Source organism: Scyliorhinus torazame, chromosome 2 (genome assembly GCF_047496885.1).
Source record: "Scyliorhinus torazame isolate Kashiwa2021f chromosome 2, sScyTor2.1, whole genome shotgun sequence".
Lineage (NCBI taxonomy): Eukaryota > Metazoa > Chordata > Chondrichthyes > Carcharhiniformes > Scyliorhinidae > Scyliorhinus > Scyliorhinus torazame.
Genome location: NC_092708.1, coordinates 389,635,982 through 389,653,843, shown reverse-complemented (window position 1 = coordinate 389,653,843; position 17,862 = coordinate 389,635,982). Strand labels below are relative to the sequence as shown.

Here is a 17,862-nt window from a genome sequence, read left to right as displayed (position 1 = left end):
CCCCCTCCCTCCCTCCCTCAGCAACCCCCTCCCTCCCTCCCTCAGCAACCCCCTCCCTCCCTCCCTCAGCAACCCCCTCCCTCCCTCCCTCAGCAACCCCCTCCCTCCCTCCCTCAGCAACCCCCTCCCTCCCTCCCTCAGCAACCCCCTCCCTCCCTCCCTCAGCAACCCCCTCCCTCCCTCCCTCAGCAACCCCCTCCCTCCCTCCCTCAGCAACCCCCTCCCTCCCTCCCTCAGCAACCCCCTCCCTCCCTCCCTCAGCAACCCCCCCCCTCCCTCCCTCAGCAACCCCCCCCCTCCCTCCCTCAGCAACCCCCCCCCTCCCTCCCTCCCTCAGCAACCCCCCCCCTCCCTCCCTCCCTCAGCAACCCCCCCCCTCCCTCCCTCCCTCAGCAACCCCCCCCCCTCCCTCCCTCCCTCAGCAACCCCCCCCCTCCCTCCCTCAGCAACCCCCCCCCTCCCTCCCTCAGCAACCCCCCCCCTCCCTCCCTCAGCAACCCCCCCCCTCCCTCCCTCAGCAACCCCCCCCCTCCCTCCCTCAGCAACCCCCCCCCTCCCTCCCTCAGCAACCCCCTCCCTCCCTCAGCAACCCCCTCCCTCCCTCCCTCCCTCCCTCCCTCAGCAACCCCCTCCCTCCCTCCCTCCCTCAGCAACCCCCTCCCTCCCTCCCTCCCTCAGCAACCCCCCCCTCCCTCAGCAACCCCCCCCCTCCCTCAGCAACCCCCCCCCTCCCTCAGCAACCCCCCCCCTCCCTCAGCAACCCCCCCCCTCCCTCAGCAACCCCCCCCCCTCCCTCAGCAACCCCCCCCCTCCCTCAGCAACCCCCCCCCTCCCTCAGCAACCCCCCCCCTCCCTCAGCAACCCCCCCCCTCCCTCAGCAACCCCCTCCCTCCCTCAGCAACCCCCTCCCTCCCTCAGCAACCCCCTCCCTCCCTCAGCAACCCCCTCCCTCAGCAACCCCCTCCCTCAGCAACCCCCTCCCTCAGCAACCCCCTCCCTCAGCAACCCCCTCCCTCAGCAACCCCCTCCCTCAGCAACCCCCTCCCTCAGCTCCCTCAGCAACCCCCTCCCTCAGCAACCCCCCCTCAGCAACCCCCTCCCTCCCTCCCTCCCTCAGCAACCCCCTCTCTCCCTCCCTCAGCAACCCCCTCCCTCCCTCCCTCAGCAACCCCCTCCCTCCCTCCCTCAGCAACCCCCTCCCTCCCTCCCTCCCTCAGCAACCCCCTCCCTCCCTCCCTCAGCAACCCCCTCCCTCCCTCCCTCAGCAACCCCCTCCCTCCCTCCCTCAGCAACCCCCTCCCTCCCTCCCTCAGCAACCCCCTCCCTCCCTCCCTCAGCAACCCCCTCCCTCCCTCCCTCAGCAACCCCCTCCCTCCCTCCCTCAGCAACCCCCTCCCTCCCTCCCTCAGCAACCCCCTCCCCCTCCAGACCCTCGCTCTCTCCCTCAAAACCCTCCCTCCACGGCTCTGTCCTGGCCAATGCGAACCATGGATGTGACCATTTCTGAACTGATGGAGCAGTTTCTGGAGAGCCCGCTGGTGACCTGGGTGAGCGTGTGCCCGATTATAGTAGATTTAAATCCTGTGAGAGTGAATGAGTGTGGGGCTGTGTGAGAGAGAGTGTGGGGCCATGTGGGTTTGTTTTGAATCACTAACGTTCGGAGCACTGCTCCTTTCTCAGGTGAGTTTCCCCCCCCCCTCCCCACTCACACGCACACACACACACACAGCCCCATGCACACAGCCTCTCTTCCCCATTCACCCGAGGAAGGAGCAGCTCTCCGAAAGCTAGTGATTTGAAACAAACCTGTTGGACTTTAACCTGGTGTTGTAAGGCTTCTTACTGTGCAAACCCCAGTCCAACGGCAACATCTCCACATGTATGGCAGTGTGAGTGTGACAATATGCGTGTGTGTGTATAGCAGTGTGTAAAATGTGTGTATGTATGTATGGCATTGAATGTGACGGTGTATGTGTGTGTATGGCATTGAGTGACGTGTGTGTGTTTGGCACTGTGTGACAATGTGAGCGTGTGTGACAATGTGAGCGTGTGTGACAATGTGAGCGTGTGTGACAATGTGAGCGTGTGTGACAATGTGTGTGTATGGCAGTGAGTGAGACTGGCAGTGTGAGTGTGACAATGGCAGTGAGTGTGTATGGCAGTGAGTGTGTATGGCAGTGAGTGTGTATGGCAGTGAGTGTGTATGGCAGTATGTATTGTGTGACAATGTGACAGTGTTTGTATGGTAGTGTGAGTGACAATGTGAGTGTGTATGGCAGTGAGTGACAGTGTGCGCCTGTGTGTGTGTGTGCGCCTGTGTGTGTGTGTGCGCCTGTGTGTGTGTGTGCGCCTGTGTGTGTGTGTGCGCCTGTGTGTGTGTGTGCGCCTGTGTGTGTGTGTGCGCCTGTGTGTGTGTGTGCGCCTGTGTGTGTGTGTGCGCCTGTGTGTGTGTGTGCGCCTGTGTGTGTGTGTGCGCCTGTGTGTGTGTGTGCGCCTGTGTGTGTGTGTGCGCCTGTGTGTGTGTGCGCCTGTGTGTGTGTGTGCGCCTGTGTGTGTGTGCGCCTGTGTGTGTGTGTGCGCCTGTGTGTGTGTGTGCGCCTGTGTGTGTGTGTGCGCCTGTGTGTGTGTGTGCGCCTGTGTGTGTGTGTGCGCCTGTGTGTGTGTGTGCGCCTGTGTGTGTGTGTGCGCCTGTGTGTGTGTGTGCGCCTGTGTGTGTGTGTGCGCCTGTGTGTGTGTGTGCGCCTGTGTGTGTGTGTGCGCCTGTGTGTGTGTGTGCGCCTGTGTGTGTGTGTGCGCCTGTGTGTGTGTGTGCGCCTGTGTGTGTGTGTGCGCCTGTGTGTGTGTGTGCGCCTGTGTGTGTGTGTGCGCCTGTGTGTGTGTGTGCGCCTGTGTGTGTGTGTGCGCCTGTGTGTGTGTGTGCGCCTGTGTGTGTGTGTGCGCCTGTGTGTGTGTGTGCGCCTGTGTGTGTGTGTGCGCCTGTGTGTGTGTGTGCGCCTGTGTGTGTGTGTGCGCCTGTGTGTGTGTGTGCGCCTGTGTGTGTGTGTGCGCCTGTGTGTGTGTGTGCGCCTGTGTGTGTGTGTGCGCCTGTGTGTGTGTGTGCGCCTGTGTGTGTGTGTGCGCCTGTGTGTGTGTGTGCGCCTGTGTGTGTGTGTGCGCCTGTGTGTGTGTGTGCGCCTGTGTGTGTGTGTGCGCCTGTGTGTGTGTGTGCGCCTGTGTGTGTGTGTGCGCCTGTGTGTGTGTGTGCGCCTGTGTGTGTGTGCGCGCCTGTGTGTGTGTGCGCGCCTGTGTGTGTGTGCGCGCCTGTGTGTGTGTGCGCGCCTGTGTGTGTGTGCGCGCCTGTGTGTGTGTGCGCGCCTGTGTGTGTGTGCGCGCCTGTGTGTGTGTGCGCGCCTGTGTGTGTGTGCGCGCCTGTGTGTGTGTGCGCGCCTGTGTGTGTGTGCGCGCCTGTGTGTGTGTGCGCGCCTGTGTGTGTGTGCGCGCCTGTGTGTGTGTGCGCGCCTGTGTGTGTGTGCGCGCCTGTGTGTGTGTGCGCGCCTGTGTGTGTGCGCGCCTGTGTGTGTGTGCGCGCCTGTGTGTGTGTGCGCGCCTGTGTGTGTGTGCGCGCCTGTGTGTGTGTGCGCGCCTGTGTGTGTGTGCGCGCCTGTGTGTGTGTGCGCCTGTGTGTGTGTGTGCGCCTGTGTGTGTGTGTGCGCCTGTGTGTGTGTGCGCGCCTGTGTGTGTGTGCGCGCCTGTGTGTGTGTGCGCGCCTGTGTGTGTGTGCGCGCCTGTGTGTGTGTGCGCGCCTGTGTGTGTGTGCGCGCGCCTGTGTGTGTGTGTGCGCGCGCCTGTGTGTGTGTGTGCGCGCGCCTGTGTGTGTGTGTGCGAGCGCCTGTGTGTGTGTGTGCGTGCGCCTGTGTGTGTGCGTGCGCCTGTGTGTGTGTGCGTGCGCCTGTGTGTGTGTGTGTGTGCCTGTGTGTGCGCGCGCGCGCCTGCTCCTGTAAACAGCAAACTGCCACTGTAACTTTTCCTGGTGTCTGGTTGCTGGTGGTGGACACTTTACAAGCAGTTCAGATGCTGCCGGTGAAATTGTCACATTTAACAAACAAATGGCACATGGTACCAATATTTTCTTTTAAAAATCGTATTTCAGGTAAAAACCTTTGGACCAGTGGGCGGAAAGAACAGTGAGAAAGTGAGCGTATTCATGGATCTCGTGGATGGAGTGTTCCTACATAAAATCATGTTACAAATGTGAGTTTGTCTGACTTTTCTGTTGTTTTCAATATTACTATTTTAACGGCTTCAAAGCAAGTTTGATCATTTTGAAATCACATCCTCAACAGCTCTGAAGCTGAGTAAATGATTCGGAGAGTTTGGTTTCGGGAGCCCCCCCCCCCCCACGTTCACTGGGTCAATTCTGATTGTAATATCCCCTAAATCAGACTGGTTTGAAAGGCAAACAGACAATGCTGTGAGAATCCTCCGTATCTCAGAAGGAGAGAGAGAAACTGGCTTTACTGTGGAGTGTTTATCAGTTGTCTCGCTGCTTTGAGGTGACTGCTGGGCTGTTGGACAGGGCAGGAAGTGGGATGAAGGGGAGAGATCCTCAGGAAGGGCTGGGCGCTGGTGTAGTTGGGTGGAAAGCTGCTGGTAATGTGTGGTGGAAAAAGGGTTGCTGCTGTCTGTCCCACCCGCCGAAAGACATTGTTAGTGTGTCAGAGACATGAGAAAATGGTGATATAAACAACCTCCATCTACCCGCAGTGCAAATTAATAAAGGGCGAACAGCAACTTGCATTTGTCTAGCGCCTGCAACAGATTGGAACGTTCCAAGGTACTTCAAGGAAGTCAAAGAATAGTTTTTAAAAAAAATATCCAGCCAATGTGATTCATGTTGTTGAATTATTTCAGGCTGCAAATCCAATGGTTGTTACCAGATTCTCAGATAACCTCGACCCTTTTCTAATTGTAACCTCCTCCGGCTCGACAACCAAGGCAACTGTGATTTTTAGTGCTTTTCTCTCAATCTGCCGAGGCTATTAATAGGAGAGATTATCAGACATAGTTTGATACTGAGCCACAAGGGGAGATATTAAGACAGGTGAAAGTTCAGTTGAAGAGGCAAGTTTCGAGGAGCATCAATCCCCTGGAGGAGGCTGAGGATTTGGGGGCGGAGGTGAGGGGACGGAATTCCAGAGTTTCAGGCCGAAGCAGCTGAAGGCACGGCCACCAAAGGTGAAGCCCCCCCCTCCCAAAACACCACCTCAAAGTGGCAAAACTAGCCACATTGCCCTTCCTCCGCATTGGGGAAGAGCAGCCTGTTTAGTCCGCATGTGTGATTCCCAAGCTTTAGATTGCCTGTCGCTTTAATCCTCCGACCCATTCCCATTCTGACCCCTCTGTCTACGCCTCCAGCACTAGTCCAGTGAAGCTCAGAGTAAACTTGAGGAACAGCACCATATCTTTGGACTAGGTGTTTTACGACTTCTAGAATCAACATTGAATTCAGTCACTCGAGAGCATAACCTCAGCCCTTTTTCTAGAACAGCAGCTGTTAGATTCTGCTATTCCTGTTTACACCTCATCTAGACCCACCTTTTTATTTCCCCCCCCCCCACCACACTGAGTAAAATTCAGGTGTATGTATTGTGTGTTATTTTAAAATCTTCTCTAATGTGTTAGAACATAGACCATACAGTGCAGAAGGAGGCCATACGGCCCATCGAGTCTGCACCGACCCACTTAAGCCCTCACTTCCACCCTATCCCCGTAACCCAATAACCCCACCTAACCTTTTTTGGTCACTAAGGACAATTCATCATGGCCAATCCACCTAACCTGCACGTCTTTGGACTGTGGGAGGAAACCGGAGCACCCGGAGGAAAACCCACGCAGACACGGGGAGGATGTGCAGACTCCGCACAGACAGTGACCCAGCGGGGAATCGAACCTGGGACCCTGGCGCTGTGAAGCCACAGTGCTACCGTGCTGCTCACAAAAGTGTTGAATTTAGTTAAGTCTGTAGCAGTCTTGTGTTGAAGTCCCACTCACGCACGCACACCCAGATTCCAAACAGAGTGTTGCATTATCGGGCTGCCGTCTTTAAGCTGGAACATTGAACAGAGTTCCGCCTCCAGTAAAAGATGCCCAACACTGAAAAAGAGGAAAGTGTTACCCAATATCTTAGCTGATATTTGCCCCTCAACTGGCATCGCTTAAGAGGTTGTTGTTTGCGGGAGCTTGCTGTGCTGAAATTGGGTACTGTGGTTCCTGCGTTATAACAGTGCCTAACTGGGACATTCCGACATGTGAAAGGTGGTAATAAAACGTGAGTCTTTTCCTCTGCTTTCTGAATAAGCCTTGATTATTTCAGATTGGTTTCATATTGATATTGATAAGGGATGCCATGTGTGGATGGGGACTGTCAGTTGTTTTGGATTGGAAATGAAGTCCGAGTTGATTGCTGATGTTCAGAGGGTGACGTAAAGAAGTCAACAGTGGAGATGGTTGCAAGTCTGCATACGGATCAACTTTGGGATTCAAGGCTGCTGTTGGAATCGTGGAGTATTATGTCTCATTTTGGGCACCGCACTTTTGGAATAAAGTCCAGGACTTTGAGAGGGTGCCGGGGGGGGTGGGGGGTGGACAAACCGGAAATGATTCCTGTGATCTGGGTTGAGAGCCTGGGATTATTATTCTTGGAGCAGAGATGGTTAACAGGGGATTGAATAAAAGTGTTCAAAATCATGAATGGCTTTGATACCGTATAAGGGGAAATTGTTTGCACAAGAATTGATGACCAGAGGTTGCAGATGACGAATGAGTGAGACAAATTAAGAATTATTTTAATGCAGTGGGTTGTGATTTGCAGGAGCAATGGGAGCAGATTCAATAATCATTTTCAAAAGAAGATACATCGACAGGGTGAAAAATTGGCAGGGCCCCGGGGAAGTGAAATGTGAAAAGTGAAAATCGCTTATTGTCACAAGTAGGCTTCAAATGAAGTTACTGTGAAAAGCCCCTAGTCGCCACATTCCAGCGCCTGTCCGGGGAGGCTGTTAAGGGAATTCAACCGTGCTGCTGGCCTGCCTTGGTCTGCTATCAAAGCCAGCGATTTAGCCCTGTGCTAAACCGCCCCATAAGAGCAGGGAAGTGGGAGAAATTTGATAATGCTTTCAAAGAACCAGCACAGGTTTGATGGGTTGAATAGCCTTCTTCACCCCTGCAGGGACCAGTGCTGACTATCGAGTGATGGGTTTCCCTTGTTTCAATGCTCGCTGGAGTGAAATGGCACCTGTGAATAGGACAATGGCTCGGCAGCAGTCTTTACAGTAATTAAATACGGTGCTTGTATAATTGAAGGGTTTTATTAATATTCAGTGGTTCATTATGCGTTTAATTGTCTGGGATCTTGTGAATTTTACCAGAAGTGATTAAGGCTGACCCTCTGGCTGGCTCTAACTGATAAAACGTATATTGGGTTCGCTTATAAACCACAAGACCACATAAAAGCAGATGTCCTTGTTCCACAACCTTAACTAGGAACTGAGAAGTGTACAACACAGGGTACTGATTGGAACCTTGGGAGGGGATTGACAGGGTGGATGTGAGAGGATATTTCCTCTTGCGGGAGAATCTAGAACTTGGGGTCACTGTTTAAAAATAGAGGGTCGCCCATTACAGACGGATGAATTTTTTTTTTTCTCGAGGGTGGTAAGTCTTTGGGATTCCCTCAAAAGGCAGTGGAAGCAGAATCTTTGAATATTGTTTACGTAGCTAGATGTATTCTTGCTAAAGAAGGCCACAATCTTATTGAATGGCACAGCAGACTGGAAGGGCCAAATGGCCTACCCTACTCATAATCCTTGTGGAAAACCAGGACACTGGGAGAACATGCTACTTCAGATTTTTTGGTGGGAGCTGGTGTTATTTGAAGCTGGGCTGTTCCCGTAACAGCCTCCCCAAACAGGCGCCGGAATGTGGCGACTAGGGGCTTTTCACAGTAACTTCATTGAAGCCTACTCGTGACAATAAGCAATTTTCATTTTGTTATTTAATTTCATTTCATTGCTCCGTGTCTGTTTGCTTGGGGACTCGGCATGTTGAGCTTCGAGCTCTCATGTTGCATTTAACTCCAGTCGGTGCTGGTAAGATGGAAATCCCTCCATGGCCTCGATCCTTCCCTATCTCTGTAACCTCCTTCTCCAGCCTTAGGACATTTCAAGAACTGAGGCCACCAACTCCTGGTTTCTTCTGAATACCACGCGTCCTTCAGCCCGTCACTGGCAGCCGTGCTTTCAGCTCGATGGAATTCCCTCCCCTAACCTTTTGCACCTCCTCGTTTAAACTCTTCTCACCCACCCCTTCGACCCAGCTTTTGGTCACCTGTCACACTGTGGCTTGGCCCCTAATGAAGTTTGATGTTTCAGGGGCAGTTTCCTATTTTAAAGATGGGATATAAATGCAAGGTGCTGTGTCGGACTGCCTGTAGAGTTTAATGTGAAATGAGCATTGACACTCTTAGCCCAGTCCCCACAGGGTGTTGGCAAAGTTGCTGCCTAATTAATCATCTCCCTCAAAGAATATGAGGCACAATGGAGGAGATTGGCAACACACCAGAGGCAACATGAGAGAAGATTTTCTTTAAGCAGCGAGTTGTTGTGATCTGGAATGCACAGCCTGAAAGGGCAATGAAAGCCTGTTCAATAATCACCTTCAAAAGGGAAATGGGATAAATACTTTTCAGGAAAAAAGGGCTAAGGGGAAAGAGCCAGGGGGAGGGGCGTTGGGTTCATTGGGTAGATCTTTTAAAGTGTTGCCGCAGGCAAAATGGGCCGAATGGCCTCTTGCTTTCCTGTACCAGCCCAGTCCTGTAACCAGGCGGTCACTTACGAAGCGTCACTGAAATGTGAAACCTTCACAGCGAGACTGAAGTTAACCTGACGAGTGTAACTCAGACAATGGATTTGATGGGGAGACTACCTGAGAAGGAATGAGGAGAGAATCGTTAAAGTATAAAGCAAAAACTGAATAAAGGGTTCTAAATGGTTACATGCTCTCTGCTGTCTTTAAGAAAATCTCACTTCCTCATTGAATGGCTGAAGCAGAGACCTCGATGCATTTGAGAGTCTCGAAGGGGGGGATATAGAACAGGGTGTTAAGAGATTAATTAGAGTGGGTGAGGGGCAGTGTGCAGTATAAACACTGGTATAATGTTTCTGTGTCGTCATGTGTGTGTCAACTATTCTGAATTCTTGTCACATTTTCTCAGGCTGTTTTCTGTAACCTTGTTGCATCTGTTAAGATAGAAACCTTGGACAGGGCACTGGTGAGTGAGCTCGTTGTAGGGGTGGCACCTGGAGCTGACTGACTGCAGGAGCCAAGTGCTGGAGTTGAGCTGGTGATTGAGATTAAAATTCAAGACTGGATCCTGTGTTTAAGAAAGGCAGGAATAGTAAAAATAGGACTTTCAGAATCCATTCAGATTTATTCAACAAAGGTTCATCACTTGTTCCATAGCCAAGTGGAAGTGCAACGTGCAACTTTTGCAGTGATGCCAGTTTCACAGGGATGTCAGTTTCACAGGAATCCTGGATGCTGTGGTTTTTGGGAGTATTGAGGCTGGTTCCTGAGATTGGGGTGAGCGAGTTCAGTGATCGGGATTGATCTTCCATTATTTTATGTCTACCTGCTTCTAGGAGAGGATGCTTGTGATACTCCGTATTTTATTTTGGGGATTGGGAGCAGTTTAGAATGTGGACTTTTCAGAGTCCCCTTTAATTATCCAACACCTCATTAAACTTGAGTGGCGACTAACCTCTTGGATGTTGTAGAGCTTTAGTTGCTAGGACCGTGAACTAAATCTTTAATGTGTTGGGAGTTTTTGCAATGATCTGAACGAATGCAATCCGAAGGAAATGGTTTACTGCAGTGTTGTGGAGTGTTCTGATGTGCTTCCATCAGCAGGATTAGTCTTCTGAATTGTGTAGTTTCTTGACTCGTTTTACCACAAGGGAGCTGCTTTTTGTGCCTTTGAAGTGAGGACTGGAATATATTTGCACACGAGTATCGACATCAAGTGGTCCGAACTTGGATTTGTATTTGATTTATTGCCACATGTACCGAGGCACAGTGAAAGTATTGTTCTGTGTACAGTCCAGACAGATCGCTCCTTACATGAAATACACAGGTCCTATGATAAATACACAATGTAAATACATAGACACAGACTTCGGGCAAAGTACAAAGAACAAAGAACAAAGAAATGTACAGCACAGGAACAGGCCCTTCGGCCCTCCAAGCCCGTGCCGACCATACTGCCCGACTAAACTACAATCTTCTACACTTCCTGGGTCCGTATCCTTCTATTCCCATCCTATTCATATATTTGTCAAGATGCCCCTTAAATGTCCCTATCGTCCCTGCCTCCACTACCTCCTCCGGTAGTGAGTTCCAGGCACCCACTACCCTCTGCGTAAAAAACTTGCCTCGTACATCTACTCTAAACTTTGCCCCTCTCACCTTAAACCTATGCCCCCTAGTAATTGACCCCTCTACCCTGGGGAAAAGCCTCTGACTATCCACTCTGTCTATGCCCCTCATAATTTTGTATACCTCTATCAGGTCGCCCCTCAACCTCCTTCGTTCCAGTGAGAACAAACCGAGTTTATTCAATCGCTCCTCATAGCTTATGCCCTCCATACCAGGCAACATTCTGGTAAATCTCTTCTGCACCCTCTCTAAAGACTCCACATCCTTCTGGTAGTGTGGCGACCAGAATTGAACACTATACTCCAAGTGTGGCCTAACTAAGGTTCTATACAGCTGCAACATGACTTGCCAATTCTTATACTCAATGCCCCGGCCAATGAAGGCAAGCATGCCGTATGCCTTCTTGACTACCTTCTCCACCTGTGTAGCCCCTTTCAGTGATCTGTGGACCTGTACTCCTAGATCTCTTTGACTTTCAATACTCTTGAGGGTTCTACCATTCACTGTATATTCCCTACCTGCATTAGCCCTTCCAAAATGCATTACCTCACATTTGTCCAGGTTAAACTCCATCTGCCATCTCTCCGCCCAAGTCTCCAGACAATCTAAATCCTGCTGTATCCTCAGACAGTCCTCATCGCTATCCGCAATTCCACCAACCTTTGTGTCGTCTGCAAACTTACTAATCAGACCAGTTACATTTTCCTCCAAATCATTTATATATACTACAAAGAGCAAAGGTCCCAGCACTGATCCCTGTGGAACACCACTGGTCACAGCCCTCCAATGAGAAAAGCATCCCTCCATTGCTACCCTCTGCCTTCTATGGCCTAGCCAGTTCTGTATCCACCTTGCCAGTTCACCCCTGATCCCGTGTGACTTCACCTTTTGTACTAGTCTACCATGAGGGACCTTGTCAAAGGCCTTACTGAAGTCCATATAGACAACATCTACTGCCCTACCTGCATCAATCATCTTAGTGACCTCCTCGAAAAACTCTATCAAGTTAGTGAGACACGACCTCCCCTTCACAAAACCGTGCTGCCTCTCACTAATACGTCCATTTGCTTCCAAATGGGAGTAGATCCTGTCTCGAAGAATTCTCTCCAGTAATTTCCCTACCACTGAAGTAAGGCTCACCGGCCTGTAGTTCCTGGGATTATCCCTGCCACCCTTCTTAAACAGAGGAACAACATTGGCTATTCTCCAGTCCTCCGGGACATCCCCTGAAGACAGCGAGGATCCAAAGATTTCTGTCAAGGCCTCAGCAATTTCCTCTCCAGCCTCCTTCAGTATTCTGGGGTAGATCCCATCCGGCCCTGGGGACTTATCTACCTTAATATTTTTTAAGACACCCAACACCTCGTCTTTTTGGATCACAATGTGACCCAGGCTATCTACACCCCCTTCTCCAGACTCAACATCTACCAATTCCTTCTCTTTGGTGAATACTGATGCAAAGTATTCATTTAGTACCTCGCCCATTTCCTCTGGCTCCACACATAGATTCCCTTGCCTATCCTTCAGTGGGCCAACCCTTTCCCTGGCTACCCTCTTGCTTTTTATGTAAGTGTAAAAAGCCTTGGGATTTTCCTTAACCCTATTTGCCAATGACTTTTCATGACCCCTTCTAGCCCTCCTGACTCCTTGCTTAAGTTCCTTCCTACTTTCCTTATATGCCACACAGGCTTCGTCTGTTCCCAGCCTTTTAGCCCTGACAAATGCCTCCTTTTTCTTTTTGACGAGGCCTACAATATCACTCGTCATCCAAGGTTCCCGAAAATTGCCGTATTTATCTTTCTTCCTCTCAGGAACATGCCTGTCCTGTATTCCTTTCAACTGACACTTGAAAGCCTCCCACATGTCAGATGTTGATTTGCCCTCAAACATCCGCCCCCAATCTATGTTCTTCAGTTCCCGCCTAATATTGTTATAATTAGCCTTCCCCCAATTTAGCACATTCATCCTCGGACCACTCTTATCCTTGTCCACCAGTACTTTAAAACTTACTGAATTGTGGTCACTGTTACCGAAATGCTCCCCTACTGAAACATCTACCACCTGGCCGGGCTCATTCCCCAATACCAGGTCCAGTACCGCCCCTTCCCTAGTTGGACTGTTTACATATTGTTTTAAGAAGCCCTCCTGGATGCTCCTTACAAACTCTGCCCCGTCTAAGCCCCTGGCACTAAGTGAGTCCCAGTCAATATTGGGGAAGTTGAAGTCTCCCATCACCACAACCCTGTTGTTTTTACTCTTTTCCAAAATCTGTCTACCTATCTGCTCCTCTATCTCCCGCTGGCTGTTGGGAGGCCTGTAGTATACCCCCAACATTGTGACTGCACCCTTCTTATTCCTGATCTCTACCCATATAGCCTCACTGCCCTCTGAGGTGTCCTCTCGCTGTATAGCTGTGATACTCTCCTGAACAAGTAGCGCAACTCCGCCTCCCCTTTTACATCCCCCTCTATCCCGCCTGAAACATCTAAATCCTGGAACGTTTAGCTGCCAATCCTGCCCTTCCCTCAACCAGGTCTCTGTAATGGCAACAACATCATAGTTCCAAGTAGTAATCCAAGCTCTAAGTTCATCTGCCTTACCCGTAATGCTCCTTGCATTAAAACATATGCACTTCAGGCCACCAGACCCGCTGTGTTCAGCAACTTCTCCCCGTCTGCGCTGCCTCAGAGCCACACTGTCCCTATTCCCTAGTTCTCCCTCAATGCTCTCACCTTCTGACCTATTGCTCCCGTGCCCACCCCCCTGCCATACTAGTTTAAACCCTCCCGTGTGACACTAGCAAACCTCGCGGCCAGGATATTTATGCCTCTCCGGTTTAGATGCAACCCGTCCATCTTATACAGGTCACACCTGCCCCGGAAGAGCTCCCAGTGGTCCAGATAACAGAAACCCTCCCTCCTACACCAGCTGTTTAGCCACGTGTTTGTCTGCTCTATCTTCCTATTTCTAGCCTCACTGGCACGTGGCACAGGGAGTAATCCCGAGATTACAACCCTCGAGGTCCTGTCTTTTAACTTTCTGCCTAGCTCCCTGAACTCCTGCTGCAGGACCTCATGCACCTTCCTGCCTATGTCGTTAGTACCAATATGTACAACGACCTCTGCCTGTTTGCCCTCCCCCTTCAGGATTCCCTCTACCCGTTCGGAGACATCCTGGACCCTGGCACCAGGGAGGCAACATACCATCCTGGAGTCTCTTTCACGTCCACAGAAGCGCCTATCTGTGCCCCTGACTATAGAGTCCCCTATAACTATTACTCTTCTGCGCTTTGACCCTCCCTTCTGAACATCAGAGCCAGCCGTGGTGCCACTGCTCTGGCTGCTGCTGTTTTCCCCTGATAGGCTATCCCCCCCGACAGTATCCAAAGGGGTATATCTGTTCGAGAGGGGGACAACCACAGGGGATTCCTGCACTGACTGCCTGCCCTTTCTGGTGGTCACCCATTTCTCTGCCTGCACCTTGGGTGTGACCACACTTACATAACTGCGATCTATGACGCTTTCCGCCACCTGCATGCTCCTAAGTGCATCCAATTGCTGCTCCAACCGAACCATGCGGTCTGTGAGGAGCTGCAGTTGGGTGCACTTTCTGCAGATGAAGCCATCCGGGACGCTGGAAGCCTCCCGGACCTGCCACATCTCACAGTCAGAGCACAGCACCCCTCTAACTGACATTGCGTCAATTAATTAAAATTAAAATTTGTCTTTTTTTTTTTAAATACTTTTTTTAAATTTCAAAGTTACTGTCAACTATCTGTTTCCTAGCACTAGATTTCTAATAGAAATGCGATAGCCAACTATAATATTCTCCGATCTCTGGCTTAGATATCCTCTAAATTATAATTAAGTTATTATGTTTAATTAGTTCCCAAATACTCAAAAAAATTTAGGTTAGAATCCCAACCAGCCACTCAGGTCACAGCTTTTCTGTGATGTCACTTCAGTTTCCCCCCGACACACACAATTTGAAAAACAGGTATAAAAGTAAAAATCACTTGCTTACCTTCTGAGATGTTCTCAGGTTCTCTCGCTGACAGAGACTGCTCCTCCACCTCCAATCCTTGACCTGCACAATGCTAATAATATAATAATATAATATGGCACTTACCTTACACCAATGGGTCTTATTATTAGGTTAGAGGAGGAGGGCGGGTGGGAGACACTACACGTGTAGTGTCTCGGGTTTCCTCTCCACCAGAATTTATTGGTTGGGGGGGGGGGACTTGCCAGAAGTCCTCAAGTCGAACTTCCGGTTCCCGCCGAAATCCAAAGGGCTGCTCCTGTAAAGGTAAGTGCTTTTAAATTCACTACTCACCTCCAAGAAGGCCCCTGCGCACCGCTGCCGCCGAAATCCAAAGGGCTGCTCCTGTAAAGGTAAGTGCTTTTAAATTCACTACTCACCTCCAAGAAGGCCCCTGCGCACCGCTGCCGCCGAAATCCAAAGGGCTGCTCCTGTAAAGGTAAGTGCTTTTAAATTCACTACTCACCTCCAAGAAGGCCCCTGCGCACCGCTGCCGCCGAAATCCAAAGGGCTGCTCCTGTAAAGGTAAGTGCTTTTAAATTCACTACTCACCTCCAAGAAGGCCCCTGCGCACCGCTGCCGCCGAAATCCAAAGGGCTGCTCCTGTAAGGGTAAGTGCTTTTAAACTAACTACTCACCTCCCAGAAGGCCCCTGCGCACCGCTGCCGCCGAAATCCAAAGGGCTGCTCCTGTAAAGGTAAGTGCTTTTAAATTCACTACTCACCTCCAAGAAGGCCCCTGCGCACCGCTGCCGCCGAAATCCAAAAAAGGATTCGGTGGAGAAGGTGTGTGCAGAGATCAGTTCAGTTCATAAGATGGTCATTTAGGAGGGTTTGATGCTGGCCCCGGGTCACTGTCCATGTGGAGTTTGCACATTCTCCCCATGTCTGCGTGGTTCTCACCCCACAACCCAAAGGTGTGCAGGGTAGGTGAGTTGGCCACACGAAATTACCCCTTAATTGGAAAAAAGAATTGGGTACTTCAAATTTATTTTTGGAAAATTCTGGTGTCTGGTAACACCGGGGAAGAAGCTGTTTTTGAGTCTGTTCGTGCATGTCCTCAGACTTTTCTATCTCCTGCCCGATGGAAGAGGTTGGAAGAATGGGTAAGCCAGGTCGGAGGGGTCTTTGATTATGCTGCCCGCTTTCCCAAGGCAGCGGGAGGTGTAGACTGAGTCAATGGATGGGAGGCAGGTTTGTGTGATGGCTGTGTTCACAACTCTCTGTAGTTTCTTACGGTCTTGGGCCGAGCAGTTGCCATACCAGGCTGTGATGCAGCCAGATAGGATGCTTTCTATGGTGAGAGTCAATGTGGACATGCCGAATTTCGATAGTTCCCTGAGGAAGTATAGGCGCTGTTGTGCTTTCTTGGTCGTAGCGCCAACGTGGGTGGACCAGGGCAGATTGTTGGTGATGTGCACACCTCAGAATTTGAAGCTGTCAACCATCTCCACCTCACCACCATTGATGCAGAGAGGGGTGTGTACACTGGGTTAGATTCAGAGTGAAGCTCCCTCTCGGGTGTATTGAATTCTCGGTATTTGGTGCAGTGGGTTAGATACAGAGTGAAGCTCCCTCTCTGGTGTATTGAATTCTCGGTATTTTGTGCAGTGAGGGTTAAAAGCCCAAGGTAGTGTTCGACTACTGCGGTCATGTTTTAAAATAAATCCTTGTTTGAAAGACGACAAAGATTTTGGAAGCCGGGGGTGCATTTAGACCATTGTAAAAAAGATTGGGCTAACGCAGTTTTGTTTGGATTAAAGTGATTCCCTGTGGAGTTAATTTGATTTCAGCTTGGTAAAATGATGTCGTTGCTCAGTAGAGCTAAGATATCTAGCAGTCAGTAAAGAAAGCAAGTCGGAGGGCAGCACGGTGGCACAGTGATTAGCATTGTTGCCTACGGCACTGAGGACCCGGGTTTGAATCCCAGCCCTGGGTCACTGACCGTGTGGAGTTTGCACATTCTCCCCGTGTCTGCGTGGGTTTCGCCCCCACAACCCAAAAGAAGTGCAGGATAGGTGAATTGGCCACGTTAAATTGCCCCTTAATTGGAAAAAATAATTGGGTACTCTAAATTTATAAAAAAACAGAAAGCAGGTCAGTGGAGTTCTAGATGAAGCTGTTAACAGAAGTCAAGCTGTTTTCTCTCTGCTGTTCAGTTAAAAGATATGTCTGTAGAAGATTAGTAATCTTTCAAAGCAGTTCAGACTTGCCTGATTGAAAGATGAACAGAAGCAGCGGCTTCAGAAATATAACCAGAGTTTCTGCATGGTCTTTAAAGCAGTGCCAAAGATCTCTCTTTCTCATAGAACATTTCTGTACAGTAGGTATTCCTGGGGGCTAATGGTAATTAAAGTGGATTGAGAGCTGAGATGGATTTCTTGTTGTTTGTTTGGGAATACAGTTAGCAATTAAGGGTAGTGTATTCACTGTATTGATTAGCATTGTTTAAAGGTTAATAGTAAGTTATTTTCTAGAGATATATTAAATATTTTAATACTGTGTTAATAATACAGTTTGTTTTAATATACCATATCCCTATTTCTTTGTGCAATCACTCCTGGAGCAAAGTATCCTTTCCTCACAGTCTTAGAAAATAAAAATAAAATGTTGGGATATCAATCCAGTATCCTAGGCACTGTTGGGGTCTGGTCTGGGATTGGAATACGACACTGTCCCTATCAAACTTTATAGGACAGGTACAGCACAGGTTAGATACAGAGTAAAGCTCCCTCTACACTGTCCCTATCAAACACTCCCAGGACAGGTACAGTCCTGGGTTAGATACAGAGTAAAGCTCCTTCTACACTGTCCCCACCAAACACTCCCAGGACAGGTACAGCACGGGGTTAGATACAGAGTAAAGCTCCCGCTACACTGTCCCCATCAAACACTCCAGGACAGGCAGAGCCCGGGGTTAGATACAGAGTAAAGCTCCCTCTATACTGTCCCCATCAAACACTCCCAGGACAGGTACAGCACGGGGTTAGATACAGAGTAAAGCTCCCTCTACACTGTCCCCATCAAACACTCCCAGGACAGGTACAGCACGGGGTTAGATACAAAGTAAAGCTCCCTCTACACTGTCCCCATCAAACACTCCCAGGACAGGTACAGCACGGGGTTAGATACAAAGTAAAGCTCCCTCTACACTGTCCCCATCAAACACTCCCAGGACAGGTACAGCACGGGGTTAGATACAGAGTAAAGCTCCCTCTACACTGTCCCCATCAAACACTCCCAGGACAGGTACAACACGGGGTTAGATACAGAGTAAAGCTCCCTCTACACTGTCCCCATCAAACACTCCCAGGACAGGTACAGCACGGGGTTAGATACAGAGTAAAGCTCC

At 50.4% G+C, this 17,862-nt stretch overlaps 1 protein-coding gene across 2 annotated transcripts in view; it reads left to right on the top strand.

Annotated features, from left to right (window-relative positions):
- The first annotated feature begins 1,401 nt into the window (after positions 1 to 1,401).
- ccdc88c (coiled-coil domain containing 88C) overlaps positions 1,402 to 17,862 on the top strand; it is a 312,840-nt gene continuing 296,379 nt past the window's right edge. For both annotated transcript variants that reach the window (XM_072494152.1, XM_072494150.1), the window contains exons 1-2: positions 1,402 to 1,547; positions 4,130 to 4,230. In XM_072494152.1, the coding sequence (XP_072350253.1) occupies positions 1,479 to 1,547; positions 4,130 to 4,230 (170 nt within the window). In that variant the 5' untranslated portion in view covers positions 1,402 to 1,478. The remainder of the gene's footprint in view (positions 1,548 to 4,129; positions 4,231 to 17,862) is intronic.